The sequence below is a fragment of the Cyprinus carpio genome, unplaced genomic scaffold (genome assembly GCF_018340385.1).
Source record: "Cyprinus carpio isolate SPL01 unplaced genomic scaffold, ASM1834038v1 S000006647, whole genome shotgun sequence".
NCBI classification, from domain to species: domain Eukaryota; kingdom Metazoa; phylum Chordata; class Actinopteri; order Cypriniformes; family Cyprinidae; genus Cyprinus; species Cyprinus carpio.
Genome location: NW_024879273.1, coordinates 82,989 through 106,770, shown reverse-complemented (window position 1 = coordinate 106,770; position 23,782 = coordinate 82,989). Strand labels below are relative to the sequence as shown.

Genomic DNA, 23,782 nt, shown 5'->3' with positions numbered 1-23,782 from the left:
TTGACCTTTTTCACAAAAAAAGGCATTTCCCCTGTACCTCTCGCTCCAAATGAAAGTTGTTCACAGTAAAAGAATTTTAGTGACAGAATCACCCAGCTAATTATATTTTATAAAACGTACTTACAGGTCTGCTGACCTTGTTGAGTTTAGTTCGCATGCTTCAACACCATTTAACCGAAGCATGGTCATTTCCACATTTAAAACTAAGAAAACAGTACAGCCATATATTTTTGAGGAAAAGACCATGTTTTAACATATAGAAACCGTTATTTTAACATACTGATATTTAACATCGGGTATTTTAACATACCTGACATATATAAGTAACTGAAAATTGTATGGCCCTCTACTACAATTCACAGCAATACAAACATAACTCTCCAAGTACACTCTTGATTGATAGGTGGATAGCATTTAATAGTTATTTTTAACATGAAGCATGTGACAATTTCTTTATCAAATTAACATGTAAATAACTTTGAATGCTGCAGTTTGACTATGCATCTAAACTAGGTCACTCTAGGCTTCTGTGAACAGTAAATCCCTGAGAAGTACAATATTTTTGCAGCACTAAAGTAGCCTACAGTTATCACTCAAAGTCTTCGATTGTTTTTTGGTAGGCTTTTTCATAGTTTTACAGAGTCTCAAATCACACCTGCCTACAGATGTGCACAGGGGGACAGGTCTGCATTTATATTATACGCTTAACGCATTCCATATATGCAATTATAAGCTTTGGATTTATATATAATAAAAATTTATAAATATAGTTGATATATATTTTCTTCACTTGAATGGACAGATTTTAGTCAGAAATTGTCAGCTGACTTCTAAAACCTCAGTGGCATAGAAGTTACTGAAGAAAACATGATTAACAAAAAGATCACTGGCATGAAAATGAGCGGGTTTGGATCTCCCGAGAACAGAACAACAAAAATGCATTATTTTATAGTTTATTTGTCAAAATTCAAGTTGAAAACAATGCTGCAGACATTTTTTCATACCGATGACATTGTTTTGCAAAAATGGCTTTTACAGAAAATCGTACAGATTAATCTGAAGTTGAATAATAGTTGATTTTAAGCAGGGCTGTTCATTTTGTTCCATATTATCAGTGATGTTTAAAATAACAAATATACAACTAACTAAAAAAGGGTTCTGCAGCTAAAGACAACTTAACTTGCAACCTCTGAAAAAAATCTTACAAAATCAAGAGTGCTGATGTTCAGACAATACTGCCTCTCAGAGAGACTACATGACGGTCAGTGGATTCACAGCCAAAAAGCCAACACTCGGATGCAAAACACATCACAGGAATGCAAGTGAGAGAGTGACAGAGAGTGATTTATGGTGCGTCCAGCTGCTCCAAGAGAGTGCGCCTCCTCTTCTCCAGCTCTCCTTCACTCAGTTCGCTTCCAGACGTATCCCATCCACCCTGAGAGACAGACAGAGGGATTCAGATCTCATCTGGGTAAATGAGACTCTACAGACACCGTCTCAGATGCGATCGCTTACCTCTTCTTTTGTACTCTTTCTTTTGGGGGATTTCTGTTTGGATTCTCCACGTGACTTCCCTCTGGATTTGTCGTTCTCTTTATCCTTCTCTTTCTCTCTTCCTTTCCGCTCTTTCTCTCCTTCAGACTCAGGGGAGGCCTGCGAAAAAAAAAAAAAAAAAAAAAAAAGTGTGATATTCCCCATATTGCTCATTATCCTATAATAGCCATTTAGAGTTATACACTTTATAAAACAATTATTTAATGAATGCGAGTAAACGTAGCATCGTAGAACTGAACATAATCTGAGGAATGGACCATGGTTCACTCATATTTAATACACTGTATATTCAATCCCAGAGACAGACACTTGTTAATCAATAAATGATGGAGAGAGCCCCTTCTTCAACAGCCAATTCAAATAAGGTCATTTGAGATTTTTACAATTATTCCAAATCAACAAAAATAAAAATCTCTTATAACTAGTAACTTTCATTTTCTGTAACGCTGCTTTGCAACGATCGTGAAAAGCACTATACAAATAAACTTGAACTGAACTGAATCCAACTCTACTTAAAATTATCCTTATTCAAACACTATTATAATCAGTATGTCCTAATTATATGCTTAAATATACTAAACAAAGCTGATCCAATGGGTAGAAATCATCAAGTTGATTCAGTCCAGTAAGTGCTCATCTTGAAATATTACTGGAAAAAAAAAAAAAAAAAAAAAAAAAAACCTTTTTACTTTTTACATTTACTTTATATAAAAATAATAATAATAATAAAAAAAAAACAGTAAAGATTTCACAGCAAGAACTTAGTAGTAAGACCTGAAGGGGGACATACAAGAAAAGCATTTTGTTTGCTGAAAAGTATAACAATTAGACAACAGAAGGCATGTAGCAGATGGTGTACAAAGCTTTTTCAGCAACGCTTCGGGAACCACTGTGAGAAGCATTGTATGTCATTACAAACTGATACAAACTAATACCTCGTAAGAGATTTGTTCAGAGTCTGACTACATTCCATCTTCATTTGATCTGCCAGCACTTACACTCTCTATTCTATTTCTATCCTAGCTACTTGTTTTCCTTTTATTTATTAAAAAATGACCCTCTTACACAAGCATTCTTTTATTTTTTACTATTTTTATTTAAAAAAAAGAATGTCTAACACAGCATGTCTATTCTTTTTTTCCCTGTTCTATTTATTTTATATAAAAAAGGAAAAAAAATCTTGTCATAGCACTTGCATATTATTGCAGGTTATTGAGTAAGTCAGATTCCTCCTCAGCTGCACAAGGAATAAGTATTAGAGAGTTTGAGTCGTTCGCTACTCACTGATTTGTGTCGTCTTTTCTTTCCCTTCTTCTTGTGTTTCTTAGATTTCTTGTAACTCCTCTCTGTAAAGATCAAGATCAGATGATCATTGAGAGACTGGTCATGATGCATTCAGTATTGATGTGTTGTGCAGGACACTGATATCGATCCTAAACGTCACTGACCAGATTCCCCAGAGGACGAGTGCTCGGAGGGAGATTTAGAAACTGAACGTTTCTTCTTCTTCGAGTGATACTCATCTTCCTCTGACTCCGAGCCCTTCCGTGAACAAACACACAGGACACAGTTTAGGAGGAGGCATGAGACCTGAGTAAATGTATACCTCAAATCTCCACACTGGATCATAATACAATACTCTTATTGGTAGGGATGGAATGATTAACCAGGAGAAAATTTATTCAAATCGGTTGAGATGCTAAACAAATCGTAATTCAATTGGGGTAGGTGTTTATATGAATGCATGTCTGAGGGGAACTTACTGTCTTTAGAAAAGTTTAGATGGCATTTTTTCTTTTCATCTTGCCTCTGTATGAAGCATATTAAAGTTCATAAGTGCAGCTGCTTTGTTTAACGCGGTAACCAAGGAAACGCTTTAAGCTCCACCTGCTGCGGTGTCCATAAGTGCTTTGTTTACAGCGGTAACCAAGGAAACGCTTTAAGCTCCACCTGCTGCGGTGTTCATAAGTGCTTTGTTTACAGCGGTAGCCAAGGAATCGATTTAAGCTCCACCTGCTGCGGTGTTCGTAAGTGCTTTGTTTACAGCGGTAACCAAGGAAACGCTTTAAGCTCCATCTGCTGCGGTGTCCATAAGTGCTTTGTTTACAGCGGTAACCATGGAAACGCTTTAAGCTGCACCTGCAGTAGTGTTCGTAAGTGCTTTGTTTACAGCGGTAACCGAGGAAACGCTTTAAGCGCCATCTGCTGCGGTGTCCATAAGTGCTTTGTTTACAGCGGTAACCAAGGAAACGCTTTAAGCTGCACCTGCAGTAGTGTTCGTAAGTGCTTTGTTTACAGCGGTAACCATGGAAACGCTTTAAGCTCCATCTGCTGCGGTGTCCATAAGTGCTTTGTTTACAGCGGTAACCAAGGAAACGCTTTAAGCTCCACCTGCTGCGGTGTTCACAAGTGCTTTGTTTACAGCGGTAACCAAGGAAACGCTTTAAGCTCCACCTGCTGCGGTGTTCATAAGTTCTTTGTTTACAGCGGTAACCAAGGAAATGCTTTAAGCTCCACCTGCTAGCTGAGATTGAATCTGCGTCTCGTTCAGCTCGTCTGCTGTTTCTGTTTCATACTGATATTTTTTATGTATAGTTTCACAAAACTGAAGTCAAATCATTATGTTTTTGCTTCAAATTTAATCTAATTTAGATTAAAAACTGCTCATGTTGCATGTATGCAATATCTTTGTTTGGATCATGATTAAAATGCAGTGGTTGCTTCTAATTTTTTTAATTGGAAAGAGCACAGACAAAGCCTTATTTTGTTTATATGAAGAGGACACATTTAATTTATAATGTCATAAATCTCATTTTGCAAAATAAATAAATAGTTAATTTAATCGAATTGTGACATTCCTACTTATTAGGTCTACTTTTTAAAGTCTTCTACAAAATGTATTGGAATTAGAATATGAAATATATTCAGAAAATTATGATATTAGAACAGAACTACACATTCTTTAGGCAGTAATGATGTTGTTTCAAAACAAAACAGTTTATGGTTTAACACCCTTAACTGTAAAATGATCATTTTAACTCATTTTTGTTCAGACAGTACAAGACAAAAACAGACAAAAAGTCTATAAAACAAACCTCACATTTTAACTTGAAACCATTTTCTAAGAGAAAGAAAGATTCAAAACGATTTGTTTATATATATAATTGTTCTGACTTGGATAAGAACAAAGCTTGCACTGAGTTGAGATGAATGATGGAACAACAGGCTTCTGTAAAAGACCATTTTTAACGAAATCGAATGCATTTCAAAACTGACAGTTCCGAAACATTGCTGTTGATCTAAACTGAATCAACACTGATCTGAGTCGAGCTGAATAACGACAGCGTTGCCTTCTATAGAGCTGCTAAAAGCTTAACTGAATGTTCATAATGGATGAACTTTACACAGTAATTGAACAGCTACTGAACTGAATCAAGACTGAACTGTCGGCAGCTGAATAATGACTTTTTAGAGCTGTTTTACAGCATCATTTGGATTTCTCTCATATCTAATGAAGTTTGCATCATTGATTCTTTTATTCTCCAGTTTATTACTGTGAAGCTGCTTTGAAAAACGCAAATTCATTCTCTGTAGGTGAAGTAGGTGAAGCATATTGGAAAGTAGAAATCCAGCAGTTACCCCGGTACATATTATACAGCAGTTATGAAGAAGAAAATAAAAAAAAGCCATTGAAACTTTTCTGAAGACAGTCGGTTCTCTTCAGAGATACATTCATATAAAGTCCCACCCAAGTCCATCTCAATATCAGAACGGCAGATGAGTTTGCAGGCATGAAATGAGACTCACTGATCGAGATCGGGAACGTTTTCTGTGGTGTTTCTTGGATTTCTTTGAGTGTTTTTTAGTCTTTGAATGATGATGTTGACACTCGTGCTGTAGAAAGAGATCACAGACATGACCACTGCATTACTGAATACCTGAAAGGCTTTCCAAGTTTAACTGCCTTTTAAAAGAGTTTAAAAGTTACTGAACATGAATACACACCCAGCCCTGAGTCAATTCTTTTAAAAAATAATCTGGGGTGCGTTTCACAAAATCATCGTAAGCCCAAGTTGATCGTAGCTCCATTGGTTTCAATGGGTCTACTATGTACTTACGCTTATGATGCTTTTGGGAAACGCAGCCCTGGTTGCTTAAAAGACACCTTGTAAAAATGTTTATAATTCTAACATACCTCTAGCACATGCATAAAGTCTTTGAATATCCTCTTCCTCTCAGACTCCAGCGTGATGTCCTCAAACGCAGGCTCTTTTAGGAACCGCTCTCGTGCCTGAGACAGCATCAACACACATCAGATCAGCAGAGGAAGATAACACGTCATGAGGACCTAGTCTAGTTAATAGATTATATAGTCATTGATATTTATTGTAATAGCATGACATACTCCCTCCCATGTGGCCTCAGGCTCCAGAGGAGGCGTGGCCTGTTTCAGCATGCTCTTAAACGCCGCCTCCTTCCTCTTCATCTTCCTGGCCTCCTCCTTCTCTCTCTCCCTCTCGCGTGCTTCAGCTTTCTCCAGCAACTATAAAACACAAAGACATCAAACACAAGTCATTAATCAGTAAATACAAACTAACACTCTTGTGCTCTGCTCCAAACTCTAGTAAGCTGCCTATCATTTCTAAAGTCCACAAAAGTCAAGAGAGAATTCAAGCTGAAATGTCATAAGCAACTGATTTGAATGGTTATACAAAAGCAGCAACTTACACGGACAAACTGCACGCAAGTGCATTAAACAATGGAACTAAAAAAGCCAAACTAAAAGTATAAATACATAAACAGGTCCTGAAAAAATAAAATCATCTTAACAGAACCAGACCAAATTAACTACGCAATCACTATTGACTTCAACAGGTCTTAAAAAGTTGGTTTATATCCCATTCACTGATATAAATATATAAACTAGTTTTGCTTTTGTACTGCCTCCACTAATTTACTTTTGACTGATTTTAGTTCTACTGCTCCTTTGTTTTCGACTTTCAGTTTTATAATCTGAGGTATGTTTTACATGACGTTTAACATTTATGATATATAAACAGACATAGCCATCCACATAGAACCATATCTTTAAGCTAAACCTGCACTACCAGACAAAAGCTCATTAAGAATAGGACTATGTGTTTTAATGTGTTTGAAATAAGTATCTACGTGGATATATTTAAGTGTAGATTTTTCATGTCATGGCAAAGCTGAATTTTCAGCATCATTACTCCAGTCACAAGTGTCACACTTCAGAAACCATCCTAGAATATGCTGATTTGGTTCTCAGTTGTCGTCAATTATTATTGGTGCTCAATTGTTATTACTATGAATCCGCAAACCAGTTTTCTTTAATGAAAAGAATTTTGTAACATTATACATGTGTTCACTTGTCACTTTCTATAAAAAGGGCAGTCTGCTTACACTATTGAAGGCCAGTTTGATGTTTCCTGCATCCAGCGTGGTGGCACGTTTATCTGAGCTGATCACTGAGCCAAACTCCTCAAAACCCGTGTTGATCTCCACCAGTAAGCCCTTATCCTGCACAAACACACACACACACACACACACACACACACACACTTCATGAAGGGCTTCAGCACTGATCAGATGTCAAACACTGACCTTCACAGTCTCTCACTCACCTTCAGGATGTCTTTAATGATTCTCTTCTCATCATGATAACGAGCTTTCAGATCCTCCACGTAAAACTTAAATAAGTCCAGAGGGGTGGAGCCTAAAAAAAAATATTATATATATATACACACATATATATATATATATATACATATATATATATATATATACACACACACATACATAAAGCATAACACAACTGAGCGACTTTTTACAATAAAAAACAACAATAACTAAAAGCAACCCATTGTAATTACATTATACAATAAACAACTATTCTGCTAAGTAATTATAGGATTTTTTTTCTATTTCGTTTTAGATGGCCCAAAATAATATATTCTAATTTTTTTAAGTGGTGACGTATCAAAGTCATGTGGAGTTCACAGCCTGTACTGCTGAAACAGAGACACCGAGTGAGAGATGAGGACAGGACCCTTTTACATGTGTTATTCATCAGCATCAAAGCCTGCCACGCTCTGAGTGTTTGTGAGAGAGAGAGAGAGAGAGAGAGAGAGACCTGGCTGGCCCAGCATGTTGTTGAAGCGGATATCAGCGCTGACGGTTGGGTACATCTCCATCCAGGCAGACATGGAGTGCAGCTGCCCGTGATCGTGAAGTTCATCCAGGAATTTCTGAAACACACACAACACTTCACAAACGTGCCAGTGCTCTTCTCCTTTACTCCTCAGTCAGTTTGGTTTAGCCGTTCTTATGTTCCAAGAGAGCAAAGCATTAATATTGATAATGTTTTTAGCAACCTCTAGTTATAAAAAATAACAGTTATGCTTAGTTTGCTTTGGTAAGCACTCAAATATTTGTAATTTGATCCAAACCAGCCTGCAGCGGTGTCAGTAGATAATAACATGGGAGATTTAAATAGTACATTTCCAGATGTGTAGTTGACAATTCAGCGTTAGTTGTTGTACGCAGTTTGAACCCATATTATTGATACATTGCCAGTTATCAATAATTCTCAATGAATTGCCTTAAACATGCCAGTGATGTTTCACTTATATATTTAATTATTAATTTATTTCATTCTGGCTTCCTCTCTGCACAATGCTCTGCAGGACCCTAAGCTCGGTCAAACAGATCATCTTTCATCACAGACATCAGCTGATATTCCAGCATCAAGTTCCAATTAATCAAGGTGAGAGCTTTTCATATTAGAAAGCTGGACACGTGATGCTGCGGACAAACCAGGACAGAGTCTCACGTGTGTGTGTGTGTGTGTGTGTGTCACCTGGAAAGCCTCTCGGTTCTTGCGCTGTCTGCGTCTCTCTCGCAGCAGAGTTTTCTGTTTCTCTTCCTCCTCCTCTTTCTCAAGAGCACGGATGTGTTCCTCGAAACAGATCAGAGCATCTTCCTTGTCCATGTCTAACACACACACACACAGACACAAAGATGAAAGCTTCCTCTGTATCAAACACACTCGCTCTCATTATGCGGGTTAAAAGCATCATCATGTGGAGGTGGGCAGTACAGTGTGTGTGTGTGTGTGTGTGTTCATACTCTGTAGCTCCTCATCTTCAGCAAAGGTGGGGTTATCCAGTAGGTACTGCTGAGCCTCAGACCACGTAGTTCTGTACGTCACATTGGCCATATTGTCCAAAATGTTCTTCAGAGCTTCCCAGTTCCTCTTCCTCAGCTGCTTGGCTTGTTCCTGATAGAGAGCACCGAGTTAGGATCGTGTAAAATTAGACTGCAGACAAGAACTATTACAAAATACATACACACACACACACAGTACTGCGCAAAAGTCTTAGGCCATTAGTATTTTTACCCAACAAAAAAAAATGGTTTTAAGACAGTTATTTCTATATTTTGCTTTAGTGTGTTAGTAGGAAATAACAGTTTACTTTTCCAAACATTCCTTTGCCATTAATTGTGATAATACAGTGAAAGTTTTGTATACACAAGGAGTCTGACAACAACCAGTGCTCCACCCAGAGATCTGATCTCATCATCATCCGGTCTATCTGGGATTAAATGAAGAAAGAGGAAAAACTGAGACAGACTAAATCCAGAGGAACTGTGGCAAAAGGAATGTCTGGAAAAGTAAACTGTTATTTCCTACTAACACACTAAAGCAAACCATTTTTTGTTAGTGAAAATACTAATGGCCTAAGACTTTTGCGCAGTACTGTATATATAATCGTATATACGGAGACCAGTAGGCACAAATCAATTGAATTTTAAATTAAATGCAAAAAAAACAACAACAAAAAATTATATATATATATATATATATATATATATATATATATATATATATATATATTTTTTTTTTTTTTTTTATATTAGTGGTTGGCAAATATAAACAGCATACTGTTCAACTAATGAGTAATATTACTTGGAAGAATCATTTACTGATTTATTCTCTTCCAATAAACAGAATTACTTCTTGACTATGTTTATTGCAGTTGCTAATAATAATAAAAATAAGCCACTGTGTGTTAGTGTTTTTTTACAATGCGTCACACCTAACAACATCCCTTAATCACTGTAAGGCACAGTCAAATCTGGTTCATTGCTTTATAATTAAAGTTTGCACATCAAAATGCATCCAAACGAAATTGATATCAGCATTTAAACTGTTTGATAGGAAAAAACTAAACTAATTAGCAGGTTATTAGATTATCACTGCTCTCTCTTATACACTAATAAACAGAATCAGCCAATCAAACCTTCTCTTTCTTTGCTAAATAAAACAGCACATCTTCGTAGATCTCCAGCCGGTCTCTCTCGGGGACACAGGACCACACCTCCTGATCGCCAAACATCTGCTCCGCTTTCCTGCACAAGACAAGACAAACTTACTCACAAACAACCACTGCTTAAAGAACAACAACTTTTGCCATAATATTTAATAAAGCATGATTTCATCCATGTGAATGCACGTTGCTGCAGGTCATAAGCTAGTCAGTAGGGGGCAGTGATATCACAGGATATTAAAGTCACACAACTAGTAATTAATAGCAGTCTCTCTGAGACCGTATGACACAGTGCAGACAGGATCTCACGACAAACAGCTCCGCTATATACAGGTGAGATTTACACCAAAACGTCACCATGAGAACACTGCTGATGGGATTTTAATCATGCTCTGAATCAGTGACAGACAAAGAGAGCTGAACCATCAGTTTATAGTAATACTGGATTAAAAATGAGAGTGGTGCCTGTGCATGCAAAACTGAAGTGAGGGTGATTGCTGGGGCATTTCTATGCAGTTTCTAAGGTGTTTTGAGTATTTTTATAGTGTGCTTTTCAAGTATTCAACCCAAAATACAAGGTCTAAATTGTGATTGAATAATGATGCCTTGAATAATGTTGTCATCAAAACAGCTTTAAAAACTCACTTGTATCGTGTGGTGGAGGTCATCTTCTCGTGGTTCTCCAGGAAGCGCTGGAAAGTCTCTTTAGACTCCTTGTATTTGATTCTGGCTTCTTCCTTTTCCTCTTTCTCTGTCTGGACTTTATAAGCATTGAACGCCTGTTTCTTTTCACTCAGCTTAGGCAGAGCACTGCACACACACACACACACACACACAGTGAGCGGCTCAGTGAAGAACAGCAGGGACACATTTAACAGTGCACAGGATTTAAATGCTATTAAATGTCATTAATGCTGTGTGAAGTATTTGGATACCTGTAACGAGGGTCGTTAATTATCAGCTTCATTGCCTGCTCCCATGATGCATTGGAGGAAACGCCCTGTAGTCACATGGAGGGAGAGAGATGCAAAGTTACTTTTCTCTAAAGCTACAGCATACTTGTTACTCAATAATGTTTGGGGAAAAAAACAAATAAATAAATAAAATAAAAACTAAGAGGGAAGGCTGCACAATTTCATTTAGATTTTCTAAAGAACCTATTTAATAATCAACACATTTTTCATGAGTAATTTGACTGAGGAGATCTTTTGATTTATCATGTTATTGTTGAGAGGCATAAATGGGCATAGTGAGAAAATAACAGTAAAGGTTAGAAGTAGATCTCCATGTCGACATCTCAAAGCATTCAGTTCTTCTTCCCTTCTGAGCGTGTCTTTCTGAAAGGCTGTCAGGGGTCTGTGAAGCGTGCGATTCCACCGTCCTCTGTTTCACTCACTCCAGTCTAATCACACTCGCAGCAATTAAACAGTCGCGGCTCTCTCAGGAGCCATTTGTGTGCCAAATTAAAACACACTAAATTTAGAAAGCCCCAGCCGGAATATCAACACCTCCCTCTTCACTACAGGGGGAGAGAGAGAGAGAGAGAAAAACTACCTTTTCCTTCAGCAGCTCTTTAAATGCCTGCTTTGCCTCCTCTTTTGTGTTCCACTTGTAAACTTTCTTCACCAGCTCAGGTCTCTCCTCCTTAGAAACATCATTACTGCAAAACAAACAAATATATAATAAAACAAGACTTTAAAGCTACTATATCGATTCACCATTTAAAGATGTCTTGTATGGCACAAAACAATTCACAATGCTTTGTTTTGTAATCTGACAATTTTCAGCAGAAAGTACTGTAGCACTAATACACTACCGTCGAAAAGTTTGGGGTTGGTAAAAGGGTTTTATGCTCTCCAAGTCTGCATTTATTTGCAAAAAAAATACAATTAAAAAAAGTATAATCGTAAAATATTATTACAAACTGATTTTTATTTAAATATATATTAAAATATAATTTATTCCTATGATGATGGCCAAACTGATTTTTTATTTTTATTTTTTTTGGTCAGGATTCTTTGACGAATAAAGAGTTCAAAAGAACAGCATTTATTTGAAATCTTTTGCACATTACAAATGACATTACTTCAATGATCTATTTTGATCTATTTAATGCATCCTTGTTGAATAGATGCATTCATTTCTTTAGAAAATATTACTGACCCCAAAGTATTAAAGGGTAGTGTAAATGAATATAAATCTCTTCATTGTTTTGTTCAGTGAGTGAACACGCGTGGAATGTTCTGGGTGTTGAGGGTTCATCACCTGGGTTGTATCTCTACGCTGGGCGCTTCCTCAGTGGAGTTAACAGTGACATCACTGCTGACCTCAGCAACCTGCGCAGGCACGTGAGACGGCTGTTCCTCTGTGGCGACTGTCGCCATGGTAGCCTCAGTCTCAGCAACTGCTGCCACGGTAACAGACGACTCGCTCTGAGATGTAAGAGCAGGGGTGGTGCCAGGAGCCACAACATCAGCCGTCTTCACCAGACACACACACACACACATCATTATTATTAAAGTTGGATAATCTCTGAATTTCTAAAAAAAAAAAAAAAAAAAAAAATTGTATGGTAATTCATTTTTTTTTATGTGTTTTTATGGAATTTAAAAAATGTGAATTACAATAATACACAAGTCTACATTGACCCTGAAAAAAAATAAAAATAATAATAATATATATATATATATATATATATATATATATATATATATATATATATATATATATATATATATATATATATATATATATATATATATATATATATATATAGTATTAATCTTTTACTTCACTATTAAATCATTAATTTGTGTAAAAAGACAGGTAGTGGTGAATCTGCATCAACCTTTGCCAAAAACTCTAATGAAACATTAAAAGAATAGTTCACCCAAAAATGTTTATTCTGTCATGAATTATTAACCCTGTCAAAGCAAGCATGTTTGAGCTTTCATTTACCACATTAGATGATCTCTATGTACATAGTGAAAAAAAAAAGTGAGTGACGTGACATACAGCCAAGTGTGGTGACCCATACTCGGAATTCGTGCTCTGCTTTTAACTCATCCAAAGTGCAAACACACAGCAGTGAACACACACACACTGTGAAACACACATCTGGAGCAGTGGGCAGCCATTTATGCTGCGGTGCCCGGGGAGCAGTTGGGGGTTCGGTGCCTTGCTCAAGGGCACCTAATCGTGGTATTGAGGGTGGAGAGAGAGCTGTACATTCACTCCCCCCACCTACAATTCCAGCCGGCCTTAGACTCGAACTCACAACCCTTGGATTGCAAGTCCGACTCCCTAACTAACCATTAGGCCACGACTTCCCCTAAATAGCTATAGGTATTTAAAAAAAAGGCCCAAATTAAATGTTCATTATTTAATCACTCAATTGATAAAGATTAATTTGTGTTATGAAGATGAACAAAAGAGACACACAGGGTTTTGAATGACATAAGGGCAAGCAAATAACATTTTTGGGTGAACTAACCCTTTATGGTTTTATAAAATAAAGCTGATGCTCACCCGTTTTCCTCTGCCTTTATCATCGCTGAAAAAAAAAAAAGAGAGAGACAAAAAAAGTCAAACCATTTCCTCACGTGAGATTTCTGGATGTGTGTAATAATGCTACTTATTTGGCACACTGACCCTCCAGGTCCTCCAGCTCCTTGGGTTTAGTCCAGCGAGACTCTTTGGTCTGTGAGTTGTAGTAATAGGGCTTGCCGGTATCTGACTTATACTCTTTCCACGGGCATTTGGACAACATTTGCTGCAAAACACAAACTCCTTTAATTTTGTTTCAAAATACACAACTATTCAATATTAAGTTTATATTTCAACCTAGATTAATGTACATGCATTTCTCTGTAAATGTATTTTATTTTTAAAAATATGTAATTCGGACAATAACAAAAAATTATTACAGCGATTTGTTTGGTCTAAGCCAGAGGTGGAAAGAGTACAAAAATATTCTACTCAAGTAAAAGTACCATAACATAAATTAAATTTCTTAAGTACAGGTAAAAATACCAGTCTAAAAATCTACTCAAGTAAAAAGTAACTAGTTTAAAATTTACTCAGAATAAAAATTACTTTTTAACATTGTGAGGGAGGGAAAAATGGGATAGGCCAGGGGTGTCAAACTCAGCTCCTGGAGGGCCACAGTTTAGATTTAACCCTAATTAAACTCATCTGATCCAGCTAATCTAATCATTTAGGCTTATTTGAAAACTACATGGTAGGTGTGTTGGAGCAGGGTTAGAGCTAAACTCTGCAGGGCTGCGGCCCTCCAGGAACTGAGTTTGACACCCCTGGGATAGGCCTTTAAATCTCAAACCAGTTGAAGGAATCAGTTATTTAGAATATTAAGACATTTGGGCTGTTACCAGGCAAATTAAATCAGTATCAACAAAATTCATCTTTGCAATGTAGAGGAAACACAGAAGCTGCATCTGAAGAAGCATTTAGATGGATTTACACACTGTTTAATGCAGGACATTAATGCATTTTAACCTGCATTTATAAAGGCAGAAATAATAAGTTTTGATATACAAGACAAAGTGTTGGATACTCACTTGAAATAAATAAATAAATAAATAAATAAATAAATAAATAAATAAAAAGATACTTTATATGTGAAATTAAAACCGCCAGTAGGTGGCAGCAAGTCACTGTTAATAAGTGAGTCGCTGAGATTGAACCGAATCATTTAAACTTTGATTCATTCAGAAACTAAACACTGTCATTGCTCAGAGACTCAAAACGGTGCTATGGTGGCTGTGTTTGGAATTATTTTGTTGTCGAAATAGAGCAAAAACAGGTAATATGGTGTCTAAAGCGCAAGTCTCTTAATTAACTTCTTGTTTATTGAACTGTTGTAAAATAAAATCTTTGTGTAATCATGCTGATTTTTGGAGAAAAAACGGCACTCTTCGTGTGATATTGATTTACTATACGAAATAATATAAATATACAAATTTTCTGCCCCTGTATCTTCAATTTTTAATCTACTAGACTTCAAGGCACTCTGTAGAAGTGTTTTGTTTGGTTTTTTTGCAAAATACTGATAATGTCAAATCGCACATCGTTAAAACAACAATTACGATATTATCGCTGACTCCATTCTGCTCTCCTGCCCATTATTCACTGTAATAGTTTCCAGGGAGCGTTTTTTTTTTTTTTTTTTTTAGTTTGTTTGTTTGTACTCAGTAATTAATGTGTTTTAAAATGTAGCAAAGTACAATACTTCAAACAAAATATACTTAAGTAAAATTAAAACACACAAAAAAGCTACTCAGTTACACTAACGCGAGTAAATGTAATTCGTTACCTTCCACCTCTGGTCTAAACTAATAAATGCAATATGGTGCATAATATGGTGTGCTTTACTTTTCTAACATAAACAAACAATTAGTAACAGTAATACATTTAGACCAGTGGTTCTCAACCACATTCCTGGAGGACCCCCATCACTGCACATTTTGCATGTCTCCTTTGTCTGACACACACATTTCAAGTCTGTGAATCTCTACTAATGAGCAGGTGACCTGAATCAGGTGTGTTGGATTAAGAAGACATGCAAAATGTGCAGTGATGGGGGTCCTCCAGGAATGTGGTTGAGAACCACTGCATTAGACTCTCAAATGCAGAGTATGCCTAAAGGTCATGACCTCCTGAATGAACAGTAAAGGGCAGATGCAATATGACTGTGTAAGCAAGAAGGGTATGTGGAGCTTTTTTACCTCTGCAGGTGATTTGAGCTCATCTGGTTTCTCCCAGGTGGATTGTTTGGTCTCTGTGTTGTAGTAATATGTTTTTCCATCCAGGGATTTGTGCTCGGTCCATACTGACTTCTGCAGGAGACATCATGAACAGTTCGCTCAGTACATCATTAGTGACTAGTTATCAGTGGTCATTTCATCAGCCACATCCTGCAGTCGCTAGTTCAGTAAAGTTGTACCCGTAAACAACAGAAAGACCCGGCTAATTACATCCATAGCATTCATAGTTGAATTCATATTTTTCCCTCCTCTGTAGGGGTGGGAAATGTAAAGAAATTAATTACCATTTCTGCTTCAAAACCTAATTTTAAAGGATAGCTGACACAAAAATCAACTCACCCGCAAATTGTTCCAAACCTGTATGAGTTTGCTTCTGTTGAACGCAAAAGAAGATATTTTGAAGAATTGTAGCCAAGCAGCTGCTGGTAGCCACTGACTTCCATATTACGAAGATAAATAATATAAAAATATTATGGAAATCAATAGGGACCACAAACTGTTTGGGTACAAACATTTTTCAAAATACCTTATTTCGTGTTTAACAGAAGAAAGAATTTCATACAGGTTTGGAAGAACTTTGGATAAAACAGATACACAAATTTTATTTTTTAGTATATACATTTTTAAACTGTACTCTAATTTTAGGCATGCATAGTATTTTATGAAGGATAATAATTGTTTATTGTGTCTTGCCTTTTTTGACTGTTCATCAGATGAAGATTCGGTTGATGTGGTGCTCTAAGAGGGAAAAAAAAAATCCATGAAGAAAAGAAAAAAAAAAGTACTGTTTTCAAGACAGGAAAGTAATTTAAATTAGAATCCCAACTAAACAATATTAACAATAACATGTTTGGTACTTACAGTTGTTCCAGGAGCAGCCGGTGCTGAAATAGAACAAAACCACTGATTACATTTAGAAATAATAATCAACAACATGATGTTTACGCAAAACTATTTAATCTCTCACCTGCAGACTCCACTGGACTCACACCAGGCTGAGCAGGACATGAAGAAAAAGAGTGTCTTGTTACAAAAAGTAAACCATTCAAAATAGGCTGATTTACGTGTGATATCTTTTTAATGACTTGAAACTTCATATCATCCAAGAAAGCCCTGTCAATAATTCTCAGAATTAAATTAGTCCATGAGCAGATCTAAAGATATCAGAGATAACTTCATTAGCAGTCTCCAAACCCCAAATTACAGGAAAGGGAAATGACATCCTGACTGACAGCTCCTGGAGCGTCAGCTGGTTTCTGCATCTGAAAGCCTGCGCTAATTATTACTGAAGCTATCAATATTTAATATGCTTAACTAACGACAGGCTGTTTGATGCTTAATATCGCAGATTAAATGAAAGCAGATCTTAAATCACCACTGAGGAGGTGTGCTCAAAACAAAGGGCTGCACACGTATGGTTCGTTTGTTCTTATATATGCACACTGAACTGAAACGGTGTCCTTTCATCCATATTCATTAGTGAAGTAGTGCTTTGAAACACAAATGAATTAAGCTACTCTAATTGAACTTGTCTGTTTCATGTTATTGGTCAGATATGACGCCACTTTCCACACATTTCTCTCCATGTACATTATACGCCATCACATTCAGAGCTACTCACAGTTAATGTGCAAGTACTTTCTTCCTTTTAAGGAAATACGTAAGATGTGCAGACATTAAGTGGGTCATATTATATACTTTAAAATTTAATTTTGTAATGTTAGTAACTTTGATAATGGTTGCATTTTTTGGCTGGAGACAGATTTAAAATTAGCTCAACATAGATTGTATGTGCCCCATCCATCAGTAACAGCCTCTTGCAAAACTAAATTACACTGAAACTGGAATTTATTGCACTGTTCAAAAGTTTGGGGTAAAAAAAATACTTTCATTTAGCAAAAGATGCATTAAAGTGATAGTAAAATTTAGCACTGTAACAAAAAAATAGTTCTATTCTATTCACTTATATTTCTAAATAAATAAAATATTTTGAACAGTAGCAAATGTCGACAAACTCTTCAGTGGAGGAGACTGAATTTTGGTGTTTATGTTTTTCAGACATATTTTTAGGTTTCTCTCTTCCTAAAGCAGCAGCTAGCACTGAGATTCTGTTCAGAATAGATGTAATGCGCAGTTAAATTAATAACTTTAAATAGAGCTTTCAAAAACTAAAATCAAGACTTTTTGGATTGAATAAATGAGTGCATGTAAACATGCCTAATGAATGTTCTTTTTGGACAAAGTTTTGGACTAAGTTCTGAAAGTTACAGTATGCTTGCTTCCTGATGATACCTTAATTTACATAGGTGTTATTCGTTAACTTTTTCCACCCTGTAAAAGTGGATGTTTGAGCTCATGATTTTGATTTCAATCATGATGATTTCTGATCACTGCATGTCAAATGTTCTGCATGGACTAGAAAAAAAAAAGAAAAAAGAAAAATCCTGCTGTTCATGATATGATGCCTTCATTAAAGTCTAACTAAAACTGAATACTAACAAAGTGTGCTAATGCAGGGACGGAGACGTAATAAATTAGCAGAGCAAGCTGATCTCTTCCACTACTATCACTCGTGTCACATGGGTAAGTGCTATATAAAATGGTGTTGATTCTAAATTGGTACATTTTCCCACTTTGCAGTGTGTTCATTAAGGTTACTCTGACACTGCTGACAGCATGTGAGGGTCTATATTTAACCGGCGCTGGTGGAGTAGTGTGATACACAGGCTGGCTTACCGGTCCCGTAGGCTGGATTGATGCAGCTGGCATACGGGGGGGCATCATCATTCCTGGCATCATTGGTGGCAGCATGGCTGGCATCTATGAAAAGAGTTTCATGAAAAATTCATGTGAACTGCTAATTTCCCTCCTACGCTGTACAGGGGGAGAGCAAGGTGTGAGCCGAGATGTGTAAAGCACATCTTGTGCTCTGTAGTCTACAGTCTGATCCTCAAACTCACAGCCCAAAACATCCACTAACATGCCATCTCACACACAGACACACACGTGGAGCATCAGGTCCAATTAGACAACACTATAACAATCATATCAATGACTTTACATGTTTATATACATATATTCAAGCCTATACATTTCTCTCATCTACATATTAGGGTAAATTGCATGAAAACTTCCAAGAAATGTCCCGAATCAAGCTTGTCTATACATATGACGAGCACATTTATTTTGTGGTATTCACATAAGTACTAATGGTGATGGAGTCTTAAGGTCCATTCACATAAAGAATGTGAAATATAACTGTATTAGCATCCACGCCAAAGGATGATAACATTCTGGTGTGTCTCAATCAGCTCCCTTGAAAATCCTTCCAGTGCACTGGAATGTTCGCTCCCTGAAAAATCCAACAATTCATCGCAAATTCTAGGGAGCATCAGATCAGACCTAACTACAGATCTAACTAAAGGGATCATATGACGTTGCTAAAAAGAACATTATTTGTATTTGGTGTAATGCAATGTGTTTATGTGGTTTAAGGAACAATTTCCACATACTGTATATTATTGTTGCTCCTCTATGCCCGGCTTTTCTGAAACGCAGCGATTTTTACAAAGCTCATCATTCTGAAAAGCGAGGTGTACTTACATGCTTTCTATCATGTTGACTGAAAGAAAAATAAAGTATAATCTGGTATGTTCATTACGGAATGCTATCAAAGTATGGTTGTAATGGTAAGGAAATTTTCCCACCAGTTAATTGCCTTGTAACAACACCGGTAATACCAGTATCACCTTGGTGGGGGGGTTCCCTCTTTTCCTTCACTTTTTAATGCATGCACATTTTACTTTCACTGTCGAATTAGCTGGAATTCGGTATAAAGCAATTGTTCGTTTTTAGTTTGTTTGAGTTTTCCATCTTTTCCTCGATTCTCTTCACTTTTAAATAGCTTAAAAGCATTGCGTGCATTTTACATTTACTTTCGAATTAGCTGCAATTCGGCATCAACAACAAAACACAACATCAAACTCACTTAGCCTATATATAAATCATTGAAATTTTAATAACAAAACAAATAAAAATACAAATTACAATAACAAATTACACAAAGTTTAAATAGGTATATAAAACTAAAAATAAGTAAACACTGTGAAACCAAATAAATAAGGAACGTAGAATGTTTATTAGCAAAACGAATAAGAAAGTTTGGAGTCACGGCATACACCTTGATGTCAAATAAAATAAATACATTACACAAAGTTTAAATAAAGTAATAATCAGCAAATACTGTGGAACCAATTAAATAAGAATGTTTAAAAAAGCTTCCAAAATCACCTCACAACAGGCTTTTAAAAATCCAAAATATTGCCAAACAGTATTGCTTCTTTTCTGTGTTTCCTTTTCTCTTTTAATTTTATTTTACATTGTTCAGCGCTTTGGATAGCTTTGCTATGTTTAAATGTGCTATATAAATGAAATGTACTTACTTACTAGTTCACCCAAAAATGAAAATTACCCCATGACTTTCTTCTTTCAGACGAATACAATTGGAGTAGTAGTAAAAAAAAAAAAAACCACCTCCTGGCTCTTTCAAGCTTTATTGTGGCAGTGAATGGGGGTCGAGATTTTGAAGCAAAATAAAGTGCATAAATATTTTTTCAAATAACGTTGATTGTATTCGTCTGAAAGAAGAAACAATTTGAATATCATGGAAAAGTTCTTTATTTTGTAATTTAATTTAAAAAAAAGCTAACTTTCTTATATTTTAGATTCACTGCACACAAACTGAAATATTTCAAGAGCTTTTTGTTTTAATTCTGATGGTTACGACTTACAGCTTAGGAAAATTAAAAATTCAGTATCTCAAAAAATTTGAAGATTTCATTTTGAGCTTGATTAGTTTGATTAATTTTGAGTATAAATACTGGGTACCTCCTGGGCTAGTTTAGAACATGCAACCACAATTATATGAAAGACTACTGAATTGACAGTTCTCCAGAAGACGATCATCGACACCCTCCACAAGGAGGGTCAGCCACAGAAGGTCATTGCTGAAAGGGCTGGCTGTTCACAGAGTGCTGTATCCAAATATATTCATAGAATCTTCAAGAACTTGGGAGAGCTTCACAAGGAGTGGACTGATGCCAGAGTCAGCGCATCAAGAGTCACCACGCTCAGACGTCTTCAGGAAATGGGCTACAGCTGTCACATAAGACTGGAGAGGCACAGAATCCAAGCTGCTTGAAGTCCAGTGTGAAGTTTCTGAAGTCAGTGATGATTTGGGGTGTCGTGACGTCTGCGGATGTTGCTCCATTATGTTTTATCAAGTCCAAAGTAAATGCAGCCATCTAGCAGGAGATTTTGGAGCACTTTATGCTTCTATCTGCTGACAAGCTTTATGGAGATGCTGATTTCACTTTGCAGCAGGACTTTAGCACCTGCCCACAGTGCCAAAACCACTTCCAAGTGGTTTGCTGACCATGATATTACTGAGCTTGACTGGCCAGCCAACATGCCTGACCTGAACCTCGGAGAGAATCTATGGGGTATTGTGAAGAGGAAGATAAGTAACATCTGACAAACAACACAGAGGAGCTGACCATCAAAGCAACCTGGGCTTCAATAACGCCTCAGCACAGCCACAGGCTGATCACCTTCATGCCACGCCGCATTGAAGCAGTAATTCGTACAAAAGGAGCCCCAACCAAGTATTGAGTGCATAATTAAACCTGCTTTAGAGATCTTGAACATTTCTGTTCTGTAAATCTTTTTTGATTGATCTTTTTGAGATACTGAATTTTTAATGTTCCTAAGCTGTAAGTTGTAACCATCAAAATGAAAACAAAAAAACTCTTAAAATATTTCAGTTTGTGTGCAATGAATCTAGAATATAAGAAAGTTTGCTTTTTTTAATTAAATTACAAAAAATAAAGAACTTTTCCATGACATTCTAATTTTTTGAGATGTACCTGTAAATCATGAGGTAATTTTTATTTTTGGGCGAAATATCCCTTTAAGTTCTTATACAGAGCTTGTGCCAAATAAAAACACCATTACAATGTTTTAAGTGTGTTACCAATGAGATGATCTAAACTGATTTCTCCAATCACTTCTGAATTAACAAAAAACACTTTACCTTCCTCACACCCACCTGTCAGATTTTAAATATTATTTGCTGTAAAATGCAGAAAATTAGAGACTGCAGACTAACTCTAACTCAATCATTATTTAAATCAGCACCTACTGAACTTCAAATCATTAGCCAAAATCCGACTCATAACAAATGAAAAATCTTTACTATTCTATACACACTTAAAATTACAGAGTGCTCACGTGACAATCCTTGCATCCAAACTGGTGTACTCTCAGAGAATATGCTTTTTCTGCATGTGAAGAAGAACTTATTTTATTACCATTAATATGACTACCATCCATGCATAATAAAAACCAGCAGAATAGCACTGTCATGTGATGCACATGTGTGAATTACCACGTCTATAATCTAGCATGTAAAACCCTGATTTAAAAGCACTGCTTCCTTTCGAAGTGAAATCTGTGAAAGTGAAATGAGCTCTTACCTGTGCCATGGGTGGAGCTCCCATCGGGGGTATCATGGGGGGCATTATTCCCGGGGGCATGGGGGCCATACTGGGCGGCCTCTGGCCCATGGGTGGCATTCCCATCGGAGGGAAATGAGGCGGGATTCCTGGTGGCCCCATCTTTGAAATCACAACAAAATAAATTCAAGGCATGAATGAGCACGAAAACAACCAAGCAGTCGCAAAGACAGAGAGCTTTCCAACACCAACTTACAAAGGGCAGGGGGATTCCTGAAGGTGGTACACCAGGAAAAGGTGGTGCTTGACTGGGGCCACTATTAGCATCAGTCGAGGACTGTTATGAACAAGAGAGTCCATTACAGTAACCACTACAGCTCGGATAAAGATGCTGCACATCACTGGCTGAAAGTGTGAGGAGGTTTTCCCAAACATGATCTAATCTGACAGAACCAACCAACCAACACATGCAGAACTATCACTGTCAGACGTTTCCTAAATATTTCACTCAAACCAACTAGCATAACTTAAAGCTTATTAATATACATACTACAAATGTATAACAAACCAGAGATTTCTTACAATCTCACTGCCCTTAACAAATCAAGCATCTAAAAACTCAATCAACTATCACCCAGACTCCACTAGTTTAGCATAGCTTTATCAGAGTTTGACAAATCAAGAGTTCCCTCTCACTTTCATCAGGAATAGATGGATTATCAGTCGCCCATTATCAATAAAAACACAGTTTATCAACAAGTCAGTCAGTGTGATGGAGTTTATATCCTCTAGACTAACACAATAACATCAACATAAGCGCAAACAGATAATCGTAAACAAACTGTTTACAAGCATTAGTGTTTCACACAATCAGATATGTAACAGGTCTAACACACGTGCTTTAATAATCACAATAATAAACCCAAACTCTCATTCAAACACTCGTTAGCTTTAGCTTTAGCATCAGTCACTCATTCCCAATAGCTGGCATGCTAACCAACGTTTATTACGTCTGTATTATGCCAATTTCTTCACTACAAGTCTTTAACCCAAGCGAATAAACCGTTCAGTGTGTATATGTGTAGTTTGTATATGCTAAAACACGCTAGTTTTGAGTTTATGTGAATAAACTGTCTGTTTTTTGGACTCACCATGATGAGTGAACATGCAGTGGCCCTGCGCGAGACAAAAACCTACGCTCTGATTGGCTGCTGCGTGCCGGGTTCAAACCACGGAAGGCGTGTTTCAAGTGCAACAACGCTGCGTATTAAGTGCGCATGCACCAGTTCGAAGCGCAGGAAACAAAAACACTGGAGAGCTGCGCACGAAATACGCAGATCTGAAGCCAACAAGTAGTGACATTTAGCCGGTGATGAGCTGCAATGTTAACTGTGTGATAAACAACAGAGAAGAAATGCAGTAATAATGCATCATTAAAAACAGATGGCTTAATTCAATATTATTAAACATTTTACAAAATATTATCATTATAAATATTATTTATGAAATAGTTCCTACCTATTTAAATACCTTATGCAGCGAAAGTCCGATGCATGATGCAATATTCACAATAAATCAATAC

General features: G+C 36.7%; 1 protein-coding gene across 3 annotated transcripts; it reads right to left on the bottom strand.

The window, feature by feature from the left end:
• Positions 1 to 939: 939 nt before the first annotated feature.
• Positions 940 to 23,450, bottom strand: LOC109070213 (pre-mRNA-processing factor 40 homolog A-like). 3 transcript variants are annotated; one of them, XM_042755205.1, is made up of 27 exons: positions 23,352 to 23,428; positions 22,457 to 22,537; positions 22,222 to 22,362; positions 18,425 to 18,508; positions 16,656 to 16,683; positions 16,550 to 16,572; positions 16,382 to 16,426; positions 15,650 to 15,760; positions 13,557 to 13,677; positions 13,434 to 13,458; positions 12,171 to 12,386; positions 11,460 to 11,565; positions 10,841 to 10,905; positions 10,551 to 10,715; positions 9,879 to 9,987; positions 8,704 to 8,854; positions 8,435 to 8,568; positions 7,709 to 7,823; positions 7,200 to 7,291; positions 6,979 to 7,095; positions 5,960 to 6,097; positions 5,750 to 5,845; positions 5,362 to 5,448; positions 3,003 to 3,096; positions 2,839 to 2,900; positions 1,516 to 1,653; positions 940 to 1,435 (listed from the first exon to the last, which is right to left on the bottom strand). In XM_042755205.1, exons 1-27 carry the CDS (start codon positions 23,352 to 23,354, stop codon positions 1,346 to 1,348), a joined length of 2,637 nt encoding a protein of 878 aa, XP_042611139.1. In that variant the 5' UTR covers positions 23,355 to 23,428; the 3' UTR covers positions 940 to 1,345. The 3 variants fall into 3 exon arrangements, with proteins under 3 accessions (XP_042611139.1, XP_042611140.1, XP_042611141.1); XM_042755206.1 differs by lacking the exon at positions 22,457 to 22,537 and having other exon boundaries at positions 23,352 to 23,450; XM_042755207.1 differs by lacking the exons at positions 22,222 to 22,362; positions 22,457 to 22,537; positions 23,352 to 23,428 and having other exon boundaries at positions 15,650 to 15,762; positions 16,383 to 16,426.
• Positions 23,451 to 23,782: the final 332 nt, after the last annotated feature.

Bases quoted from the DNA above. Each gene is read 5' to 3' on its own strand.
- LOC109070213 (XM_042755205.1), bottom strand. The intron at 8,855-9,878 runs GTTTGATTGGCT...GCTCTCTATCAG, and splicing joins ATTTAGCAAAGAAAGAGAAG to GAACAAGCCAAGCAGCTGAG. The intron at 5,449-5,749 runs GTATGTTAGAAT...CTCTTTCTACAG, and splicing joins ACTTTATGCATGTGCTAGAG to CACGAGTGTCAACATCATCA.